The following is a 22,296-nucleotide window of genomic DNA, read 5'->3' as shown; positions in this document are numbered from 1 at the left end:
AAGTATACTCACTGGCATGTAAGGGAATTCCATATTTTGCAGCAATTTGCTCTTTACTTAATTTATAAGTCAAAAAATCCTTGGTGTGGTTGCCTCCCTGCCTCTGAGAAGAGGGCAGCATGGCAACTAAATATTCAGTGGTAATTCCTTGGGAGCACAGTGCTTGGGAAATGGTACTAAATGATCCTTGTGGAGTGTTTAGCCGGTTGTTTCTGTACATTGCCTGTGAGATAAAAATACATGATTTATTAACATTATATGAGCTATAAATGCTATTGAAAACAATATAGAAGAAAACCTGATAATGCTTAGACGATCCTTATAATTCCACAATTCCTTTAAAACATGTATCCCAAATGTACATGTACGACACTAAACTTCTCCAATTTAAGTGGCAAAAACTTTTGCCAGAGTAGAAGAGTTTTTCTGTAAGTGATTTCTGTCAAGGTACTATATTTGTAGCTGAATGTATTATAACTAATCTCAAATAAAAGTTAAGATGACAAAAGGAATTTTCCAGCAGGAATATTACTGGGTGACTTTTCTACCTGTGTTAATGGAAAACTTCTGGACAGGTGCATTTGTTTCAGGGATCTCATTTTGTCTAGCAGCGGTCGTGTGACAGAAGCCATCTGACTGAGAATCTCCTTTAGCCTTATGAAGAGTTCTATCATCTTTTCTACTGGCTTTTGATTTTCCCTAGGGAAAAACACCTGACAGGAACAGCAAAAACAAAAAAAGAAATTATTTTTGTGGAGAAACTGGAACCCTCACACACTGTTGGTGAAAATATTAAAAGGTACAGTCACTTTGGAAAACATTTTGGAAGTTTATTAAATAGTTAAACATAAATTTACCATACAACCAGAAATTGGATTCCTAGGCATTTACCCAAGAGAAATGAAAAAACATGTCTACACAAAGATTTGTATGGGAACGTCTATAGCAGCATTACTCACAATAGCCAACAAGTGGAAACAATCCAAATGAATGGATAAACAAAATTTATATCCTTAAACTGGTATACTATTTGGTAAAAGAAAGAAATTACTTACTGACACATTACAACATGTATGAAACTCAAAACATTATACTAAGTGAAAAAAGCTACACACGAAGACCACATATTGTACGATTCAATTTAAATAAAATGTCTAAAAAGGCAAATCCATAGAGAGAGAAAATAGATTAGAGGGTGCCTGTGCTAGAGGTCAGAATGAGAACTGACTGTAAATGGACACAAGGTTTCTTTTTGGGTTGATAGAAATGTTACAAAATCAGATTGTGGTAACGGTTGCACAGTTCTATAACTTACTAAAAAACCCATTAAATTGTACACTTAAAATGAGTGAATTTTATAACATAAAAAAATACCTCAATAACTTTGCCAAAAATAAATGATTTTAAAAGTCAGAAAGGCAAATGTCAATTACATAATTCTTCATGTACGCCATTATTCAAAAATCATATAATGTGCTCCTTAAAATCAGAAAAGCTCTGTCAAAAAGCTCATGTGGTCTATCAGGTTTAATCATAATCCCCTAACGTATTTCTGTTGCAGGAAGAAACACTGAAAATATTTTTTAAATTAAAATTTTAATTTTATTCTCTCATTCACTCAATTATTCAATAAACGCTAACTGAGTGCCTGTTATGTTCCCAGCACTGGGTGAGGTGATGGGTACGAGGTGATGGGTACAGTGGTACACAAACTGGCATCATCCTTCCACTCAGGGAGTTTTGTAATAATAGGAGAAACAGATATGAAACAAATCAATGAACAAAAAGCTGGGGAATATGAGGAGGTAGGGAGTTTAGCTAAGAAATCAAAAGAAGTCTTTCCAAGATGACATCCCAAAGGGGAGAAAGAACAAACCATAGGAGGAATAGGGAGAGGAAGGTAATAGACAGAGGGGGAAAGATTTGTGAGGTTCATGAAGAGGGAAAGCTCTTGGTGTGTCCAAGGGGGTCAAACACCACTATATGAGGACAAGATTCATTTGGAGAAATATCACAAAGACAGAGCTGTCTCAATAACACAGCTATTAATTGCAATCAGATTTTTCTAAATCAGATTCAACATTTTAATTTTTCTTCCAGTTCTGCCAAAATTCTAGGAATTCTGACACTGATTTGAAATAAACTGACTAATGATGAGAAATGTTTATTATTTTTACTTGCAATACCTGAAAGAATTAGGAATGGTCTTCTGCTTGTAAAATGCACATATTTATTTACTATACTCAACAAGAAATAGTTGGTTTGAGATATGCTCTGCAGAGACATTGTAAGATAAGGATTAAAATTTTAGATAAAAAATTAATAATATCAATTTATATGCATTTTAAGTTATGTAAAATAAATATTCATTTAGTTAATGGTTATTTGCTAAGTTCTTCTATGGGCCAGGCACTGTTCTTGGCATTTGAAATGTTTCAGTGAACAAAAAGGCCCTTGTGGAGCTTACACCAAATAGAGGTAGACAGAAAATAAACAACAAAAGCGAATACTAAATAAAATACATAGTATGCTGGAAGTGTAACAGAAAACAAACAGAGCATCGAAAGGAGGTTTGAGAGGGCTATAGATGAAAGTTGGTTGCATTTTAAATAGGATTGTCGGAGTATCTTATTAAGAAGGTCAATATTGAGTAAAGACACATAGTGCAGCAAATCAGATGAAGGGCATGGCCTGGAGTGGTCCCATGCAGCAGCCCTGGGCCCAAGGAGTAGCCACGTAGGAAATGGGATTTTAGAAATAAGGAGAGGTTGTGCAGGCCCTGGGGCCCCGGCAGGATTTGAGGGTTTGCTGGAATAAAATGAGGAGCCACTGGGGAAGGTGTTGAGCAGAGGAATGACATAATACAATTTAAGTTTTAAAGGGATCACTCTTGCTGCTCAGGGAGCGGTGGGGACAAGTGTGGAGGCAAGGGAGGCCAGTTAGGGGGCCACTGCAGAATATAAGGGTCGGATAATGATGGCTTTGAACAGGATTATTTGTAACTAGTCCTAAAATGCCTTCATCCCCTTTGCTGAAATGCATCAACAACATAAGTCAGCCGTGTTGCTTCTGGTTTTTCTTACTTTAAAGAGAAAAACACTTTTTTTTCAGTGTTTTCAATAACATGTAAATAATTTTGACCTAGTAGAGATCTGGGTGGATATAGGTGTTTAATTTTCCTATGTTTATATTTTTGTTTCAGTTTTTTATTCACTAAGTACTTATAAAGCATCTAGTTATTGCAAGCTGGAGTTACTGCTGACTTTACAGCTCTAATAATGACCACTGTTTTGTTGTACTGGATAAATAATGGTAGCCTCTATCAAAACTTGATGAAGGAAACACAAAAAGTACTTTTTTAAATACCCAAAAAAACCTTGATTCTTTTACTTGAAAATGAAAAACTTCGTTCTAATCTTTATTTTTATCCCACAAAATTAATGTGCATTCACTTTTTAAAAAAGTTATTATAACATTTGTATTTCACACTCTAGTATAGTGTATATTAAATTTAATTCCTGGTCTTGGATATACAAATTGAGAGTTAATAAGGCCATAATATTAATTTCCTCATCTATTAAATATGCAAATTTACAATATATGATCGCTAAGGTCCCACTTAGCTCTAAAATAAAGCTATAATTCCAAAAGCTCTATAAATGGATCACATTCCTTATAGTATCAGGGAGCATACAGGTATAATCAATTTTTTATATTGTACTATAAATATTAAAATATTTCATCAATAGCAACTTGCCTTGTATGTGAAGTTGTAAATGTCTAAGTAGTGCAGAAGAGTGAGTCCAATGAGGTAAGACAGACGGGATCTCTCTGGAAGAGGTATGTTGCAGAATTCCTTCATTGCATCTTCCAATTTGGGACTGGTCACATTAACGTCACAGGAATGCCACCAGAACACACTAGAAATAATCTACAAGTTGGAGGAAGAAAAATATTTTAGCTGTGAATCCTCTGAATCTACCTGTCCATTTTGAGAGGTTTTCTTACACTTTTAGACTTCATTTAAAAATAAGATAAATTATACTCAAAATCATAAAATTTTTTGGTTTAAAGCACTAATTACTATCAACACACCTAGAAAAAGTCCATAGTTCACTGGAAAGCTTAAGAAGTAAAATGGGAAAAGAGACAGAAAAAAATCCATAATGATTCCCATATTTCTTGCTTGAACGACTGGGTGAATGATGACACCAAGAAAGAAAATTGGTTTGGATTGTTTAGGAAAATTACTAGTTTAAGACTTTTGCTCTCTCGGGAATTCCCTGGTGGCGCAGTGGTTAAGAATCCGCCTGTCAATGCAGGGGACACAGGTTTGAGCCCTGGTCTGGGAAAGATCCCACATGCCACGGAACAATGAAGCCCATGCGCCACAACTACTGAGCCTGTGGTCTAGAGCCTGTGAGCCACAACTACTGAAGCCCGCGCGCCTAGAGCCCGTGCTTTGCAACAAGAGAAGCCACCACAATGAGAAGCCCACGCACTGCAACGAAGAGTAGCCCACGCTCACCACAATGAGAGAAAGCCCGTGTGCAGCAACAAAGACCCAACACGGCCAAAAATAAATAAATAAAATAAACAATTTTTTTTAAAAATTGATAAACTTTAAAAAAAAAGACTTTTGCTCTCTTTAAAATTTTACTCTTACTTTATTTAAATTGCATTTCATTTATATAATCATTTGAAGTTATAATCTTGTACAATAAACTCTGGGGTCCAGAGATGAAAGGTGAAGACAAAAAGCCCAGAATCACACAATAATATGAATCAACCATCCTGGAGAGTAATGCTTGTGTGAAAAGTGATGTGTGACTATGGGAAGTAAGATGGCAACTCTATTGCCACTGAGTTGAAATAAAGAAAAAGTTTATGAAATTCAAGATTATAGAAACTTTTCTCTCTTTTCTTTTTAAAGTAATAAGAATGTATGCTCTCTATTTACCTGCTTTTACTTACTAAAATGAACCTGCTCTTCAGAGGCCAAAAATGCGATAGCTGATCTTAGGATCATATAAGTGAAAGGTGAAACCAAAGGGGAAAGAATTAATAAAGAAACATTAATTGCTGGGCTTCCCTTGTGGCAGAGTTAAGAACTGCACCTGCCAATGCAGGGGACAAGGGTTTGAGCCCTGGTCCGGGAAGATCCCACATGCCATGGAGCAACTAAGCCCGTGTGCCACAACTACTGAGCCTGAGCTCCAGAGCCCATGAGCCACAACTACTGAGCCCACGCGCTACAACTACTGAAGCCCGCACACCTAGAGCCCGTGCTCCGCAACAAGAGAAGCCACTGCAATGAGAAGCCCGCGCACCGGGCAACAAAGAGTAGCCCCCGCTCGCCACAACTACAGAAAGCCCGTGAGCAGCAACGAAGACCCAACGCAGCCAAAAATAAATTAAAAAAAAAAAAAGAAAAAGAAAGAAATATTAATTGCTATAACAAGAGGAAGAAATGTGAAGGTAAAGCAGTTTTAATTTTTGTTTGGGAGAACCAATTAAAATGACACAAACATAAATATTCCAAAGTCAGTCTTAAAGGCTTTTAAAAAACTTTATCCCATATTGGAGAATAACTGGGTTGTGTTTAGAAATGACACACTCTGTCACACGTAAGTTTTGAATGGATGAGCTCTTAAGCGCTGAAATACTTTTAGAAAATTTCTGTGACACTTCCAGACAATGAACTTGGAAAAGGGGTAAAAGATAAAACATTTCAAGTGGAAAACTCTATTATCAGCCTATGAGGAAATAACGTTACTCATTTTCACAGCAAAAAATGTTTACTATACCTCCAAACTTACCCAGAGTTCCCTTGACCATATCTATTTTATATAGTCTGTCTTGTCTTGGGGCTTTTAAGAAATAAAAAGAAGTATTTCTTTTAATTTTAGTTTCAACAAATTGTAAATGGTCTTTTTTTCCCCCAATTAGATTACTGAAACTCGACTTTGATATCATCATAATAGAATGTGAAAATTTACCTCAGATAATGTGAATGTGACAATGAATATAAAGAATTACTGATGGCATCACTTATTTAAGAAAAGCATCTAGGGTAAAGAAAAGGAGAGGACAAAGGAGGCAAAGGAAGGGATAGGAAAAGTAGAAGGAAAGGAACAGACAATGATAATGTTCTCGCTTCAGGATTTTTCTTATATTTTCACTTAAGAATTAGGCCTCTAATTTTATCATTTGCATGGAAAATTCACCATATTTGCATGAAGCTTCTCAGTGTTTTACTGGTAAGTGCTCAACAAATACTAAATGCTATTTAAACTTTTAGAAAACTGGATGTAAATACAAATACGTTCCACCCCACCTCAGCTCTGTTGTCAGGGGTGGGAATGGCCAGCAAATTGTCGATACTCCTATTGGACATTCCTGTTGTTCTCCTCAGTTCTTCTTTCAGCTCTTCAACATTTTTAAACATTTCTATTAACTGACCTGAAACAAAACAAAACTCACATGTGGGTTGCAATGTAATTCTTTCTAGTCGTTCGTTCTAACAGAGAAACCTTCTAGATAAAACATATAGTCAACATATATGCCTTGTGTCAGGAACAGATGTCTCTCAGTTTTGGCAAACTTTGCATCTTTAGGTTCTATTTCTATCTGATTTAGACTTATTCCTATTATGATATTATTAACCTAAGGTAACAGATTGCTCTGGATTATAAATTTTCCTTAAATGTCTACAACGAAAGGTTGATTCAGAGAAAATACGGTTTCCTCGCAGACTTTGATCACACAATGTGCTAAATATACATTTCTACATTTGATTTAAAACATCACACAAATTCAAAATGCTTTTTAACCTTGGATCATGTAATATCATCAGCTTAGGACAAGGTTTGCTAAATCTGAAACGTAATGCCACAGAGCACTTTTTCCTTAACTTTGCCCAGCACCTTACAGCTTATAAAGGGTTTTCACAATCATTACTTCAATTTTTAAATAGAATGTGTTTAATTCCAAACTCTTTTAGGACAGTTATTACAATTATTTCATATCTGGGTCATTCAATGAATAGCAAAAAATATTTTGACCTTATTTTAGCAGATTGTGATCTCTATTTTGCAAATGCCTTTCAGTTTCTTTATGAAGTATCTCTCATGCAAATATACCTTCTTTATTTTTGGACTTAGTGCCCTTCCAATTTTGTGGCTGCCTGTTGTCCAAAATTCTGAATGTCTTTCTTTTCAGTATTGAGGTATTACGCAAGAATACATGTACTGCATGATGCGTCATGCTCAGAATACTAATATGAGGCTCTGAATCGATATTTCTGTAGACAGCAGTGCATCTTTATTTTTAAAATCAGATTATTCTCACAGAAGTAAATAAATTTCATCCTTGCTCTTGCAAAAGACTAATGCACTTTAATATATCAGAGAAATAAAAGGTGAATAGTCTAACTAGTTAAATTTTTGAAGACATTTTTCTGTGAAACCAGATTTCGCTGTTTCATTCTCTGCTGGCCTGCTGTGTTGTTTATTTTAGACAAGTAACCATATTTGAAAGCTTCAGATGTCTCATGCATAAGGGCAGATACAAAGTAGGTTTGGTTAGGAACTTCAAAAAAGCCTTTTCTAAACTGCAGCATGAGAATCACATGCATTTTTAATAAGACAACATTTAAAATATGGATGGGGAAACACCTGGCTTTTCCAAGGTGTCTGCACTGTTATTGACATGCAGCATGGCTTGAATCTTCGGCATTAACCGTGTGATATTTTCCAAGTAACTCATTTGTAATGCCTGTTCTAGAAACCTGGAACAAAGCAGAAGAGGAGAAGAAATTGAACTAGGCATATCAATAATTATTTGAGAAGGGATTTCACCAAGGAAGAAGACAATGGAAAAACTTACCGATCCATATCTAAATTAATTTTGCTTGGATCCCCAGAAAGCAAATCCCTCAGTTTTTCAGATAGAATATTGTCATGATACAGTAAGCTGGTGGCTATTTCGGTGCTGAATTCTGCTGCTTTGAGGAGTTGCACATGAAACGCACTCTCTTCACACAGGTTCCCAAAGTCCATGCTAGACAGCTGGCACATTTTCTCTAGTGAACTGAAAGTTTCAGGTTCACAAAGAAGTTTGGTCAAGTTTCCAAGTTGAGACAGCTTTCGAGAGGGGGAGAGATGGGAAACATTAGTTATGTTATTCTAAATGTTTATTAGTTGATAATAAGCAACCAAAATTGATTTACTTCCTAAAAACATTTTGCTTATATGTTTAGTGAGTTGGCATTTGGCAACAGTTTTACCACAAAGCACTATTTTCTATCATTTGAGTTTACTGTTCTCTTAAGAATTTTATAAAACTTTTGGACCTGTTAGACCTCTTGCTCAAATGTAGTCATATCTTGTGGATTCACAGGTTGAAAAGATGTAGTTTAGTTTTATCTCATTTAAATCACAAATACTTAAACTAATTTTATATTTTAGTTTATTTTTTAAATCATGTGTAAGGGCAGATAGCAAAGCAGATTTGGTTTGAAACTTCAAAAAATGTTTTCTTCACACCCACCAGGATGCCTACTATCAAAACAAACAAACATACAAACAAATGAACAAATAAATAAATAAAACCTGAAAATAACAAGTGTTGGCAAGGATATGGAGAAATTAGAACACTTGTGCACTCTTGGTGGGAATATAAAATGATGTAGCTACTGTAAAAAATAGTATGGTGAGTCTTCAAGAAAATTTGAAATAGAATTAACATATGACTCAGCAATTCCACTTCTAGGTATATACTCAAAAGTATTTATTGAAAGCTAGGGTTTGAACAGATATTTGTAGACCCATGTTCACAGCAGCACTATTCACGATAGCCAAGAGGTAGAAGCACCCCATGTCCATTGACAGATGAATGGATAAACACAATGTGGTAAACACATAAAATGGAATATTATTTAGCCTTAAAAAGTAAGGAGATTCTCTCACATATTATGAGGTGGATGAGCCTAGAGGGCATTATGCTAAGTGATATAAGCCAGTCATAAAAAGACAAATACTGTATGATTCCACTTATATGAAGTACCAAGCATAGTCAAATTAATAGCAACAGAAAGTAGAAATGCAGGTGCCAGGGGCTAGGGGGAGAGGGCAATGAGAAATAGGTGTTTCACGGGTAGAGGATTTTTGTTTTGCAAGATTAAGAGTTCTACAATCTGTGTGTATTTAACACAATTGAACTGCACAGTTAAAAATAGTTAAGGTGGTAAATTTTATGTTATGTGTATTTTATCACAAGTTTAAAAAAATTAATTAACCAAAAAAAGACTTTTTAAAACTGTGCATGAGAATCACATATATTTAAAAATATGGATTGGTATATATCTTGTTTTTCAAAAGTGTCTGTACTGTTATTGACATTATCTTCTATCCTCTTACTTACCGAGGGAAACTTTTGTTCTGTGGAGTGCTTAAAAGGGCCTAAAATCCCATACTTAGAGAAAAAGGAGAAAAATGAAAATCAACTACTTTCCTACGCAAGTATATTCCTCCTTGCGGTTCACTATGCTCTGTGTGTTCTGAGGATATATCTCCAAGTCATACTTCCTGGGATAAAAAATTATGCCTCTGGGGAAGTCAGTTCTGTTGTGCTTGGAAGCAACCCTAGAGCTACTCTTTTTAAGAAGTGAAATAATTTGGAGAAACATCTAAAGAAGCAAATATGTGTCATTCATTGCAGCTGAGTTTCTAATCAGAAGTTGCATTTTGACAGAAATGAATTATAATACAGGAAAATGTTCAGGAATATTTCTTTGCCTATGTCAAATGGGAAAGGTACAGTGATGTGTCTTGGATGAGAGACTTATATTAACTACACGTAGGCAGTAGCAATTAAACACCAATCATCTTAGATAGTAAAAATCATTGGTCTGCTTTCCACTGTACTTAATATTCTAATTGACTTCTGGTTTTGAACTATCTAAAATGGTTTCATATGTATTAAAATTCTACTTACTAGTCTTATTACTATGAGAAATTTTCCATTCTGTAATAAACTCAATCATTTTACCAGATGTAACTGTATGTTTGTCACTTGTTCCTTCCTTTGATTTTCCAAATACTAGATATGATTAAACTTCTAATGAATAGAGCCCAACCTCTCTGCCAGTGACTTTTATTTTGGTGATTTCTTAAATAAAAAGATAAATACTGGGAGCCCAATTAATTTTTTTAATTGAGCTTTTAAGGGTGTAGTAAATGTGAATGACTTTACTCAGTAGAGACTGAAATGTATTTTTTAATTGCAAGTTTGACATACATATAACAAGAAACCAATAAAAGTCCATAGAGTATAATCTTGGCTTGATAAAAGATATAGAAGGAGAAATTGGAAATCTAGCCATGTTACTGAAGTAGAACTCTGAAATAAGATTTTAATTCAGGGTTAATAATGTGGCCTGCACTGTGAGGCACATCCGCCGAGGAGCAACGTCATGGTCATTTACGATTTGTCATTATTTACTACTTTCTTCTAAAAGCAATACATGCATTAAACTTTTAGAAACTTCATAGATCATTAGTAATCAACATACATTCAGAGAATTATAATTACCTCTTCAAAAGTATGTGTCAAGCCCAGATTACAGGTTTGTCACAGTCTCATGTATCACGACACTGGTCTACATAGTAAGGGCTCAGGCCTAAACTTGAACAATGACCCATAACTAACTCCACGTCCAGCTGTGACTGAATTCCCTAGTGCCTACAGTTCCTAATGCATCTGAATCAGAATTGTAAGTAACATGATGGCGTAAACTTCAAAATACTGTATGTGTAAAAATACTGAAACTGCAACACTCCTGGGCTCTTAGCAGGTAACTGAAAGGAAACGAGACTTATTTAAAAATGTAAAGGTATTACAATATAAATAATGTCCTATCTGTATTTCTGCTTAATATAGAGAATATCCATTTTATGAGTATTTCCCCAATCAGGAAGTTATCCTTCCCACCAGAGAGACTGGAAATAAAAGAGGAGAAAACAGACGGTGAAGGGAGCAGAAAACTAAAGTTCAGGAAGAGTAGAACGTTCGGGGCTAGAAAAGAAAAAAAGTCACCAATGAATGACAGGCATTTGGCATTTTGGAGGGTCTAAACCTTCTTAGAAATATCATGAATAAAAATGTTAGGGTGGGCCCTAACTCACTGTCACAATCAAGATACCAATTACCAAGGAGGATGAAGCAGGGAAGTAAAAGCATCTCTTCTTACAAAACTCTAGGAGTCTGTCTTCATTCTTTCAATGATATGTGCTGAATATTTTCCATGTGTCAGACTGTGCCAGGTGCTGAGAGTACAGAGTAAAGTGACAGACTTAACCATGTTCCTATGGAGCCTGTAGTCCTGGAATGGACGGGTTCTGTCAATTGCAAATAGCAGCCATGCTTGTTATAAATGACAGTAGATTTCCCACCTAAGGGACGGGACTGTAGTTTATTTCCACTTCTGTGGCTTCTTGAACCTTTTTCATAATGTAACCCACAAGGGAAGCAGTACACTCAAAATGTGGATGCTGTTCTAAGTTATCCTTAGCTCCATTCCCATACCATTATTGTAAATGACTGAGAATGTATTGTTTCCATTTCCCAATGTATATTGTGTGCTGCTCAGTTACTTTGCAAGTTGAGAACTACAATGAGGAATTGCCCAGGTAATATGATTACATCACCAGGGCTCTACTTAAACACCATCATTTGTTCACAAACTCATAAGTCAAGTCTTAAGATACTACTGTGTGCTAGATGTGAGACTTTAGAGATGCAGAAGGCATAATTTCATCAGATTTTACACTCTAGTGAGGGAAATAGACCCTACATATACAATGAGCTATAATGCTAAGTAGTAAATTCCAAAAGCCAGAAATCTCACTGTAATCGGAGACTCCCCTTCCCTATGCCTCACACCTCACTGGCTGCCAAGTTGTGTCAACCCACCTCCTACAATGCTCTGGAAAGTCTTTTCCTTCTATTCTCTGCCACTGACATAGTGCAGGGCCTCACTTTTTGCTTAGGTTACTACAAAAAATCACCTACTTGGCTTTCTTCCAATCTGTCCTCCATAATTCTCCTAGAGAGATCTTTTCCTAAAATGCAGAATTCACCTTCTTCAAATTCACAATTTTCAGGATCAGATTCAAACTGCTTGACTAAATATAAAGAGGCCTTGGGGAGCTGGGTCCCCTTTCCTGCCTCTCTCATAGGCATCTTGTGCTGCAGCTGGACACATAACTCCAGGTAACCTATATCTGTCCTTCAGGTTCACACCTCTGCCTTCTTACCAACGCATGTCTCTATGTCTGGAATGTAGGACTATAACCTAATCCTACACAGCCTGCAAGGACTCAGAGTAAGGAGTATCTCCTCCATGAAATTTCTTCTCTCCACCTTCATGCTCTGCAATCTGAGTCAGATATGCCACCTCCATATACAGAATCCTGTCCATCCACATACCACAACACTTATCTCACTGTGTTATAATCATTGGTCTGCTTTTCCATCTCCTCCACTGGATTGATTATTAAAGATTTTGGGGTTAGAGATTATATCTTTTAAATAAACAGATTAGCATTATGAGAGCACAGATGATGGATGGAATGAATGAATGGGTAAATATTACATGCATACAAAGTCATTATCCTGACTTGGAAACAGTGAGAAAGGAGATACTCTAAGAGTGACATTTAAACTTATCCTTGAAGGATGAGTAGGACTTTTCCAGATGAATGCATAACTTCCTTCTCATTTGCACAAACTAAGATAGTGCTAAATTAAGTACACTAGAAATTTTGATCCATGTAGAAGACTTAAGACTACAATGCAGGTAGTCTAACTAGCATATTTATTTGTAATATACATGGACACATGCTTTGTACGCCTGCTTAGTTAGACCAGGTTGACTATACAGCAAGTCATCCTGCTTGCTCTGCATAAACCAGTTCTAATTTTACTTTATCCCTGGCTACATGAATCCAATTAAACTGCTGTTCTTACTAGGAGAGCTGCTTTCAAAATTTAAAGGGTTATTTAAGAAAGAGAGGGAATTTCATGATAACCTGCGTACTGTATGTATGAGCTAAACAAAGAATAAGAGACAAATACCAACCAATTCAAACTTCAGAGTTAACATTTTTCCCACTGCGTTCCCTCCCTTTCTTCAATATCATACATTCTAATATGATTTACAGTATTAGTTTCTGCTTCTGATGATAATAATACAAATAAGGTGAGTCAACTTCTGAGATTTTTGTACACTGTGAAGTCTAAAACATCAGCTTTTGAAATCAACTTTTATAGTTTTAAAAACTAGGGGGCTTCCCTGCTGGCGCAGTGGTTAAGAATCCGCCTGCCAAGGCAGGGGACATGGGTTTGAGCCCTGGTCCGGGAAGATCCTGCATGCCGCGGAGCAACTAAGTACGTGCACCACAACTACTGAGCCTGCGCTCTAGAGTCCACGAGCCACAACTACTAAGCCCACGTGCCACAACTACTGAAGCCCACACACCTACAGCCCATGCCCCACCACAAGAGAAGCCACCGCAATGAGAAGCCCACGCACCGCAACAAAGAGTAGCCCCCGCTCGCCGCAACTAGAGAAAGACCGCGTGCAGCAATGAAGACACAACGCAGCCAAAAATAAATAAATAAATTAAAAAAAAAAAAACTAGGGACATTTCAAATTAGGAATCAAATTTTTAATGCTTTTTCAAATCGTGTAGCTTAATGAGACAACTACATCAGGAGCTGTTCCTTTACGTATTGCATTCTGTAATTAGTCTCTTATGGGTCATTTCAGACAGAGATATCCACTGATTAAAAACAAAATACAATTATGTAACACCAGAACTCTTGTCACCCTTTTTCTAGCATTAATCTAGACTCAAAATAGAACCAGTATTTTAAAAAATACAGATTTAAAACTTAAATTACAAATATATCTTGCCAGAGAATTACAAGAGGTTTTTGAGGTTTTTGTTTTTTTTTTCTTTTTCTTTCATGGCTTACTTTTGATTTCAAGACTTCAGGAACTGGAGGGAAGTAATCCTCATAGGAACCATTTTGAAGAAAAGATTTTTGAAATCGAATTGTAGAGTGCAGCAGTCTTAAATTTTCTGTAAAGGAGGAGAAAAGAATTACCTTATGTGAACTGCAAGGTCATCTAGGAAACCTATTTGAAAGACACCTTTATCCTAATTTACTACTAAGTTTTTTCTAAGATAATAGCCTATTTCAATCTAAATATAAAATGAGTGAAAATTTAATCTTTCCTTGAACCATGGAGACTATAGAGTTCATTATTTTTAAAATATTCATAGATATTCTGCTTAGAGATAAAAATATTTCCAGCAAAGGTGCTATACAGTTTTGGTTCTTGGTGAACTGAACATGCTTTTATTTTGGATGTACTATTAACTTGAAGTGTTTGAGAGAGAATAGGTTGTATAACACTGTGACACAAATATGCCCTTCCAACCTTGATTAATTCATGTCCGGTAAAGAGAGACCACACTTAAATACCTGTTGTGCTATTTGCTTGCTATTAAGTCTCAAAAAGCTATTTTGGTGTAGGAACAGTGAATGTATATCTCCTACAAAGTGTAAGAAAATAGATGTTTTATCTTTAAAAAAAGGAAAAAGAAATATTTGATTAAATGCAATCTTCATGGTTAAAGTGTGTAAGGATCAGAAGTAAAAATAGTCTGCTACAAAAATGCCTTTCTTTATGTAATTTACATCTGCTTTTGGAAGTCTACATTATCCTTCTTCATTATTTTTTGACAACTAAGATTATTGAGGGCATAGAAAATGTCACGGAGGGTTATGTGAACTCCTAATTCTGGAGACTTGGAAAGTTTATCCAGGTGGCCATTAACACATCTGTTATCTGGCCATTATACATTAAAGTTTGTCCAGGTGGCCAGGTGGCACTAGCAGCAGGGACAGGAGTAATAACATAATAATATGATTAGACAGTCCCTTTATATATCAAACCACTGAAACAGATGCATATGGAAACTAAGATTTTTAAATTTTCTTTCTTTTTTAAGCCAACATCTTATAAGATTTACTATTTTAGAACAAAATTACAAACCATGAGTAGCATTTTGACTCTTAAGAGGAGTATTACCTTTTGATCCCCTGGCCAAATTGTCAGTGACATTTCTCACACATGCCAAGTACGGAATATAAGGACTATCTACTGATATATTTAAGAGGGCATCTTCAAAGTTTTCCAGTATTAGGAGCCTATAGAATTAGAAAAGAATATATAAATTAAGTCATATAAAAATAAAGCAAAGCCATTTTGTTGAGATCATGTGAGTCCCTAGTTGTTTGGCATTGGTTGATTTGAGCATTGAAGCACTGTGAAGTAGGACATCTTCCCCCATCCAGCCCAGCTGCACAATGACAGCACTACTCTGGATTCTCTAAGTATTTACCTTTTCCATGGGCACTATCTCTATATTTAATTATTTTAATATCCAATCATAAGTGATCTTAACATCATTTCTAGGCACATTTACATGAAAGAAAAATCACTGGGCTAGGGTTGCCAGATAAAATACAGGAGTCCCAGTTAAATTTGAATTTCAGGTAAATAATGAACAATTTTTCAGTATTAGTATGTCCCATGAGTCTTGTATGTCTCCTTCCCCTCCCCTCCCCTCCCCTCCCCTCTTCTCCTTCCCTTCCCTTCCCTTCTCTTCTCTTCTCTTTTTTCTTTTCTCTTTCCGCTAAATCTGGCAACCCTCTCTCTGGGCTTCAGTTTCCTCTCTTGTCAAATGATCTGCTAGATCCCTTCCACCTATAATATTCTCTAAATAATTTAAATTCATTTAACTGTGATTAAAAAGAAATGGTAGAATCCAAATGAACAATAGAAGTTCCTTTTCTTTTCTTTAAACAACCAATTCAGAGTTCCCAAATTATCCACTTTCTGGTTTCCTTTCAAACTGACTGGCATGTGAGGACATAGTCTAAGATTTTTGAGGCATACATATGTGAGTGAGTAAACATGTGTATGTTACGCATGCCCTGTCACTTCAGCTGTGAGGCTGCATCTCTACTCATTTTGTAATTTCTTCCCTTAGTGTCTACTATTGAATGTTATGTACAGCAGAGATAGAACAAGTATCAATGGTTTATTTGGGAACCATCTATTTTGAATCAAACTGCACGACAAATTAACTAGTTCTATTGGATATTATTTTAGATTTAAGTCAAATACTAATGGAAGAGACTTATCCTGGCATAGCTAGTAAACATGTAGGACAATGTTTGCATTAACACTAAAGAAGTCTTAGGGTGTTTACATGTGGGTTAATGAGACTGGATATTTGAGGAAGTTTAACAAGAAAAAAAAAATCTATGGCAAGAAAAGTCCCTAACTTGGCAGTCAGAGCCCAGTTAATTGGTCAGATGGCCGACTCTCATTTAAATACAACCCACAGCCTCCATGTTTAAAAAAATTGCACCCATTCCTGAGGCTTCTTGTTTTGTTTAGGCATTTCCTTGACCAGAGACTCTCCTCTCAGTATTATCTCTCTTTCTTTTGTGTTTGTCTTCCTCTTTGTCTTAATCATTATAGCATTGAGCCATTTCCATTCTGGTGCTGTGCTCAGGGGCAAAATACTGGTCTACTTTTCCAGATGAAATGGCACAAGAATGGTGAATGGTAAATTTTCAAGCTTTAAAAAAAGAATGTTGGGCTAAAAGTGACCTTGAAATATCATCTAAGCATTATCTTAGTTCCATAAAGAACATCTGATTGCCAAGATTTTTGAGATTAGATTTAAGATACACCAAAAATTAAGATACATATGTGCCACTGTTTTGGCATAAACATCCAAGTATTCCTTTAAACGATTTAATTTATGTATTCTTTATATAAAAATCTCACCTACTTCTCAAGAATGGTTACAACTAAAGATGAGCTTACGGATGTATGCATGCGTGTGCACGTGCACACACACACACAACACAATAAAAAATAATTAACTTTAGTGCAAAAACAGTGAGAGAGAAGAGCTTTGAGGAAAAGAAAAATTTTGAGCAGCTTTCTTTAGAAAATTCTGGATCATAAACATTTTTATCTCATGCCAAGTACTGCCACTCTATGATTATTTTAAAGTGTGGAGGGAAAGGAAGTCCAAAGATAAGAAATCCCTTAATTGCATCAATCTCAACAAGAGCCATCTTAAAAGTATTGAATTCTTTCTAATAAACTGTAAGCTAGCTGTCAGTAACCAACTACATTTGCTGTGGAATTTTCAGGTCTGAAGCGCTAACATTATCAATGTTACGGATGCCCCAAGGCTCTGATAAAGATACCTGGCTTCAGCAATAAGCATCCAGTTGTCTCAATTCAGAGGTTTTATATATATATATATATATATATATATATATATCTTTATTGGAGTATAATTGCTTTACAATGTTGTGTTAGTTTCTGTTGTACAACAAAGTGAATCAGCTATAAGTATACATATACCCTCTCTCTTGAGCCTCCCTCCCACCCTCCCTATCCCATCCCTCTAGGTCATCACAAAGCATCGAGCTGATCTCCCTGTGCTACAGAGAAGCTTCCCACTAGCTATCTATTTTACATTTGGTAGTGTATATATGTCAGTGCTACTCTCTCATTTTGTCTCAGCTTCCCCTTCCCCACCGTGTCCTCAAGTCCGTTCTCTCCATCTGCGTCTTTATTCCTGCCCTTTCACTAGGTTCATCAGTACTGTTTTCTTAGATTCCATACATGTGCATTAGCATACGGTATTTGTTTTTCTCTTTCTGACTTACTTCATTCAATTCAGAGGTTTTTTAAAAAAATTATTTTTCTGGCTATACAGAGAATGTGTTTAAAAGACTTGATTATTTGGGACATGGAATCCTGTCTGGGGTAAAATTGCCCAGAGCTGTGAGATTGCTCTTGGGAGAAGCATCTGGTTCAGCCACCTTAGAGGAGGAGAGATGTGGGAGCAGAAAGAGGAGGTGGTTATTGATGGAAGGATTTTACCTAGAATTACCCAGAGTTGGGGAACTTCTCATTGAATAATAGAAAGTTTATAAACAATTGCATAGATTTTATTTTAGAAAAAGAAATGAATGGTTAAAAGTAAGTCCTATTATTTGTTTTTACTTGTACACATTTCCATTAGCACAAAAATATATCCTTTGGGACTAAAGTTAAAGAATTTCAATAGTGTAATTTACCAGGCCCAAACAGCCTTTTACATAACAGGCCACCTAGTCTCTAAATTTGCCTTGAACTATGTGCATTTACTTCAGTCAGCTTCTACCATAACTATTACAGTTACTTCAGAGAACTGTTTACATTAATGGTCATTAGAAGCTGAGGTAACTGCTGTTATTTCCACTGCCTATTCCTGAGACAACGTATTTACATGCCCCACAAAGAGTCCAAAATCAAATTACCTATAAACAGTTTTGGCTACCTGAATACTACTGAAGCAAACAAAGTGTGCATTACCTTGAGTGAGCATACAAAATATTTTGATTTTTTAAAACCGAAATAAATAGTAATGTAAAAAACTGGAGACTTCTACATCTTTCATGATGAAAGACCTGAAAAGAGTTGGAAATTGCGCCTCCAGCTAGATTTTCCTCATAGACATAAGGTAACTAATCCAGACAGAACATGTGGGATCTAGTTATACACTCTTAGAGCTGAAAAACAGATCCTCATGTTGCATTATCCGAAAGTATCATTGAATAATACCAAAAAACAAGTTTCAACTTTACTGCACTTCAACTGTATCTTTTTCTTTGGTCAGTCAATGATTGATTTTTCTATTCCATGGCATTAGATGCTGATAAAAGAATTATGTTTATGAATTGTTTTGATTGCTTATTCAGCCAAGTTACTTACCAGTTTAGAAACAAACCAACAAACCAACAAAGACTTACTGTGCAGCCAGGCTGCTTGGGGATAGAGACTGTCCATCTTCCTCACTCCACACATGTGTTGTATTATCAGAGCCACCTAAAGTGATAATATTTATATAGGAGAATATTTAACATTTCTGTAAAGGATTTATTTTTCTAAGCAAAAATCATCCCAGGTCAAATTAATGGGAAAAAAATGCAGGAAGTCTGCAGAATTTTTCTCCAAAGGATTTTACAAGCGATGTCTAAGCTCTTTCAGTTGGAAACATTTAAGATATTTATAGGAAATAGATGCCTACTAATTGAAATAATTCCAATGGTCAAGCATATGCATTTCGAACAAATTATTTCTCTGTGCATCAAACCATTGCACTATTTTATCCTAAAATCTGTGTGCATAGATGACTCTTAAATATCATAATGCAAATTGACTATCCCATGACTTCTTAATCAAACGAAGCCAATTTCAGTCTTATGGGTCACTGGATTTTTTTGTTTGTTTGTCTTCGGTTGTCTAGAATGTAGCCGTAGGAAACATCTACCATCACTAATCTATATTTTCTATCTTTCAAAAAGCAGCCAGTGATTTCAACTGAATGCAGCTGTGAATGCAAATTGGCTAACGTTAACAGAACCATCCTGAGTGGTCTCAAATAATATGAAAGTTTGGAGTGTGGACGTCAATCACTAAGTTGGGTCTAATGGAAACCATATGTGAAGATCTCATGCAACACAGAGAATTGTCCCTAGAAGTTAAACAGGTTCCTTATTCTGCTTGCTGCATAACATTGTATTGTTAAAGAGTAAACGTGCAACAACATTCACATGCAAAATTGAAAATGAAATACTTTAAACAGCTACTACATAAATAAAAACATCAGAAATCCAGTGCTTTCATTCGGCCCCTTTAAGGAAACGGTATTACTTATTTCAGTCTTCCCTGTAGACACTATTAATTCCTTATAAATAATCCAGTAGTTTTAGTGCTGTCATTTTTTAACACTGGTCTAACCATTTTCAATAGGATATTTTATTGCCAGCTTTAAGGCTTCTCCCATTGTCTCTAGTTCGCGTGTTCTAAAGCCTTCTAAGAAGGTCCTAGCACAAAACTAGGAAACCATCTGTACTTTTCTCACGCTGATCATTTTGTTTAAGCATGTGTGTAAAAGACTCACAGAATTAAAGACCGCCTTGCCTACGTCTGTATCAGTCATGTCTGAGGAACGTCTGCTCTGTCCCTAGTATCTGGCAGAGTGACTTTTTCAGTTTTCCTCTCTGGCAGAAGGGAGTTCTCTGCTCTGCTCAGGATGCTGCTAAGTATTATTGCTCTAATGATAGCAATGCATTAGTGAGTGAAAGGACCAAGAAGAAGATACCCAGAATAAATAAACCTAATCAATAATGGTAATACCTATTATTTATTGGCAACCATATAGAGAATAATCCAGGATAGGACTCTGGAGGCTTACGCTTTTGCAGTGTAAAAGTATATAAAACCATTCTCCCAAGATCATATCTTGCTCACTTTGAATTCCTATGTGATGCTGAGCAAGTTCATTAGCATTTGTATTCTATACGGTTATGGAGTGTCTCTTCCTCATCACGCTATTCAAATGAATAACTAATAGAAATTAACTTTATACATATCAATTATAGGCTTGACCTTGCTGTTAAGTATGGACTTCTCCCTCTGGCCACTTTTCATTCTGGACTCTAAGGTGTCTGAGAAGAAATACTGTATTAAATAGGCTTTAATGAAGTGGAAGTTGTTACAGACCTTTAAAAATCAGATGTTACTTTCTTTGTAGAATTAGGCATATATAAAAAAGGGTGCCCAAAGACATAGAAAGAAATCCAGTGCACAGATAGCCTCTTTCACCAGTAAAGATTGCTTTCTGCTTCTAAAGATGTAATTTCATGTAATTTACTATACTTTGCAAAACAGCAAACTTCAATGAGCCAAAAAGGTAATCTTTGCTCTCAAAACTCAGTTTTATAAATGAAAATACTAAACTGTTAAGTAGGGATCCTCAGTGGGGTGGAGCTCAGAATCAGACTCCTTAAAACAGGAAGTTAGGAGACAAGCTTCTTCCCAGGTGTTTATTAGCATCTCCATAGTATCATGGTTGCTGAGGAGGCTTCTGAAAAAACCTTGAACTATGTTCATAACCAGGGTTGAATCAGAACTAGACATGGGGTGGGGAGGTCTGAATTAGAAATAGACATGTGGTGTGGAGAGGAACTGGGCAATGGCTATCAAAAAATGTATCATGTGAGAAGGAATCTGACACAAATAGTCAAACTCCATCAGCGGCTGAAAGTGGAGCCAGTTCTGAGGTTTGGTGGTGGCAGGTACTTGTGTGAGCTATCATAGTGTGTATATGTCCCAGACGGTAAATATGAGTGAGGCCATCTAACAAAGAGCTTGGGGACCTGGCTTTGGGCTTAGACAGATCTAGGCTCTAAATCTCAGTTCAGCCACTTGCTGGATGTATAACACAGGCAAAGTGCCCAGCCTCCCTTTGCCCCAGTTTCTTTGTCTGCAAAATGGAATAATAACTATCTCTTATAGAGTTGTTTTGATGATAGAAGGGACTTAAGATAATAAAATATTTATCACTGACACAAAAAATACTACCCTTTTATTTTTTCTTTGAAAGAAGGAGTGAGACCCTCAAAGCTATCTGAGCCCTGTCATGCATTAGAGAGGACCCAAGCAACTCTGCTTTAAGAAACCATTCCACTCCAGTTTACTGAGTGTAAAGCCAAGGGAAGAAGTATGTTCACAAATACTGCTAAACACCATGGAGATTAAGCATGGGTGGCTTGGGCAACGTGGCAGATATCTGTACTTCAAAACAAGTTTGAGTTTCCTGAAGGATTCCCAGAAATACCTGGAAGGATTTTTCAAAGGCCATGAAATTTCTGCTCAGGCAGGTAGGTAGGGGCTTAGGGTTTAATGACTTAGGAATTGACATTAATGCTACTGTGTTGGTATCCTCAGACTGATAAAGTCACACGTGTAGGAAATTAAAAAACAAACAAATATAAGCACATCTAGTTTAAAAAATAAAAGCACATTTCCTTGATGTATTTCCTTGTCATCCTGACTATCCAATTGCATGGCTTAATACATGCCAAAATCATTAGCATATTCATAGACATGAGACACGGCCATTGTTAAGTATTGAAAATTGAGTTAGTTATACTGTTCAACAGAAAAAAGTGTTCTGCTGCCTCAGTTAATGACAGGTTCTTTTGCTTCTAAGGCACTGAGGAGCTTCTGTCCTTTGTAAAAAAATTTTCAACTTCATCCCTCTACTTTACAATTACAAGGTGTGAGTCTGAAGATGA

At 36.1% G+C, this 22,296-nt stretch overlaps 1 protein-coding gene across 1 annotated transcript in view; it reads right to left on the bottom strand.

The window, feature by feature from the left end:
- ABCA12 (ATP binding cassette subfamily A member 12) overlaps window positions 1-22,296 on the bottom strand; it is a 186,284-nt gene that overhangs the window by 76,339 nt on the left and 87,649 nt on the right. Inside the window, exons 10-18 of the mRNA XM_060301454.1 lie at window positions 18,964-19,039; window positions 15,164-15,282; window positions 14,041-14,147; window positions 7,888-8,144; window positions 7,677-7,789; window positions 6,338-6,462; window positions 3,758-3,931; window positions 549-713; window positions 13-223 (exon numbers count right to left, since the gene is read on the bottom strand). Of these exons, the coding sequence (XP_060157437.1) occupies window positions 13-223; window positions 549-713; window positions 3,758-3,931; window positions 6,338-6,462; window positions 7,677-7,789; window positions 7,888-8,144; window positions 14,041-14,147; window positions 15,164-15,282; window positions 18,964-19,039 (1,347 nt within the window). The remainder of the gene's footprint in view (window positions 1-12; window positions 224-548; window positions 714-3,757; window positions 3,932-6,337; window positions 6,463-7,676; window positions 7,790-7,887; window positions 8,145-14,040; window positions 14,148-15,163; window positions 15,283-18,963; window positions 19,040-22,296) is intronic.

Source organism: Globicephala melas, chromosome 7, assembly GCF_963455315.2.
Source record: "Globicephala melas chromosome 7, mGloMel1.2, whole genome shotgun sequence".
Lineage (NCBI taxonomy): Eukaryota > Metazoa > Chordata > Mammalia > Artiodactyla > Delphinidae > Globicephala > Globicephala melas.
This window is presented reverse-complemented; position numbering and strand designations above follow the sequence as displayed.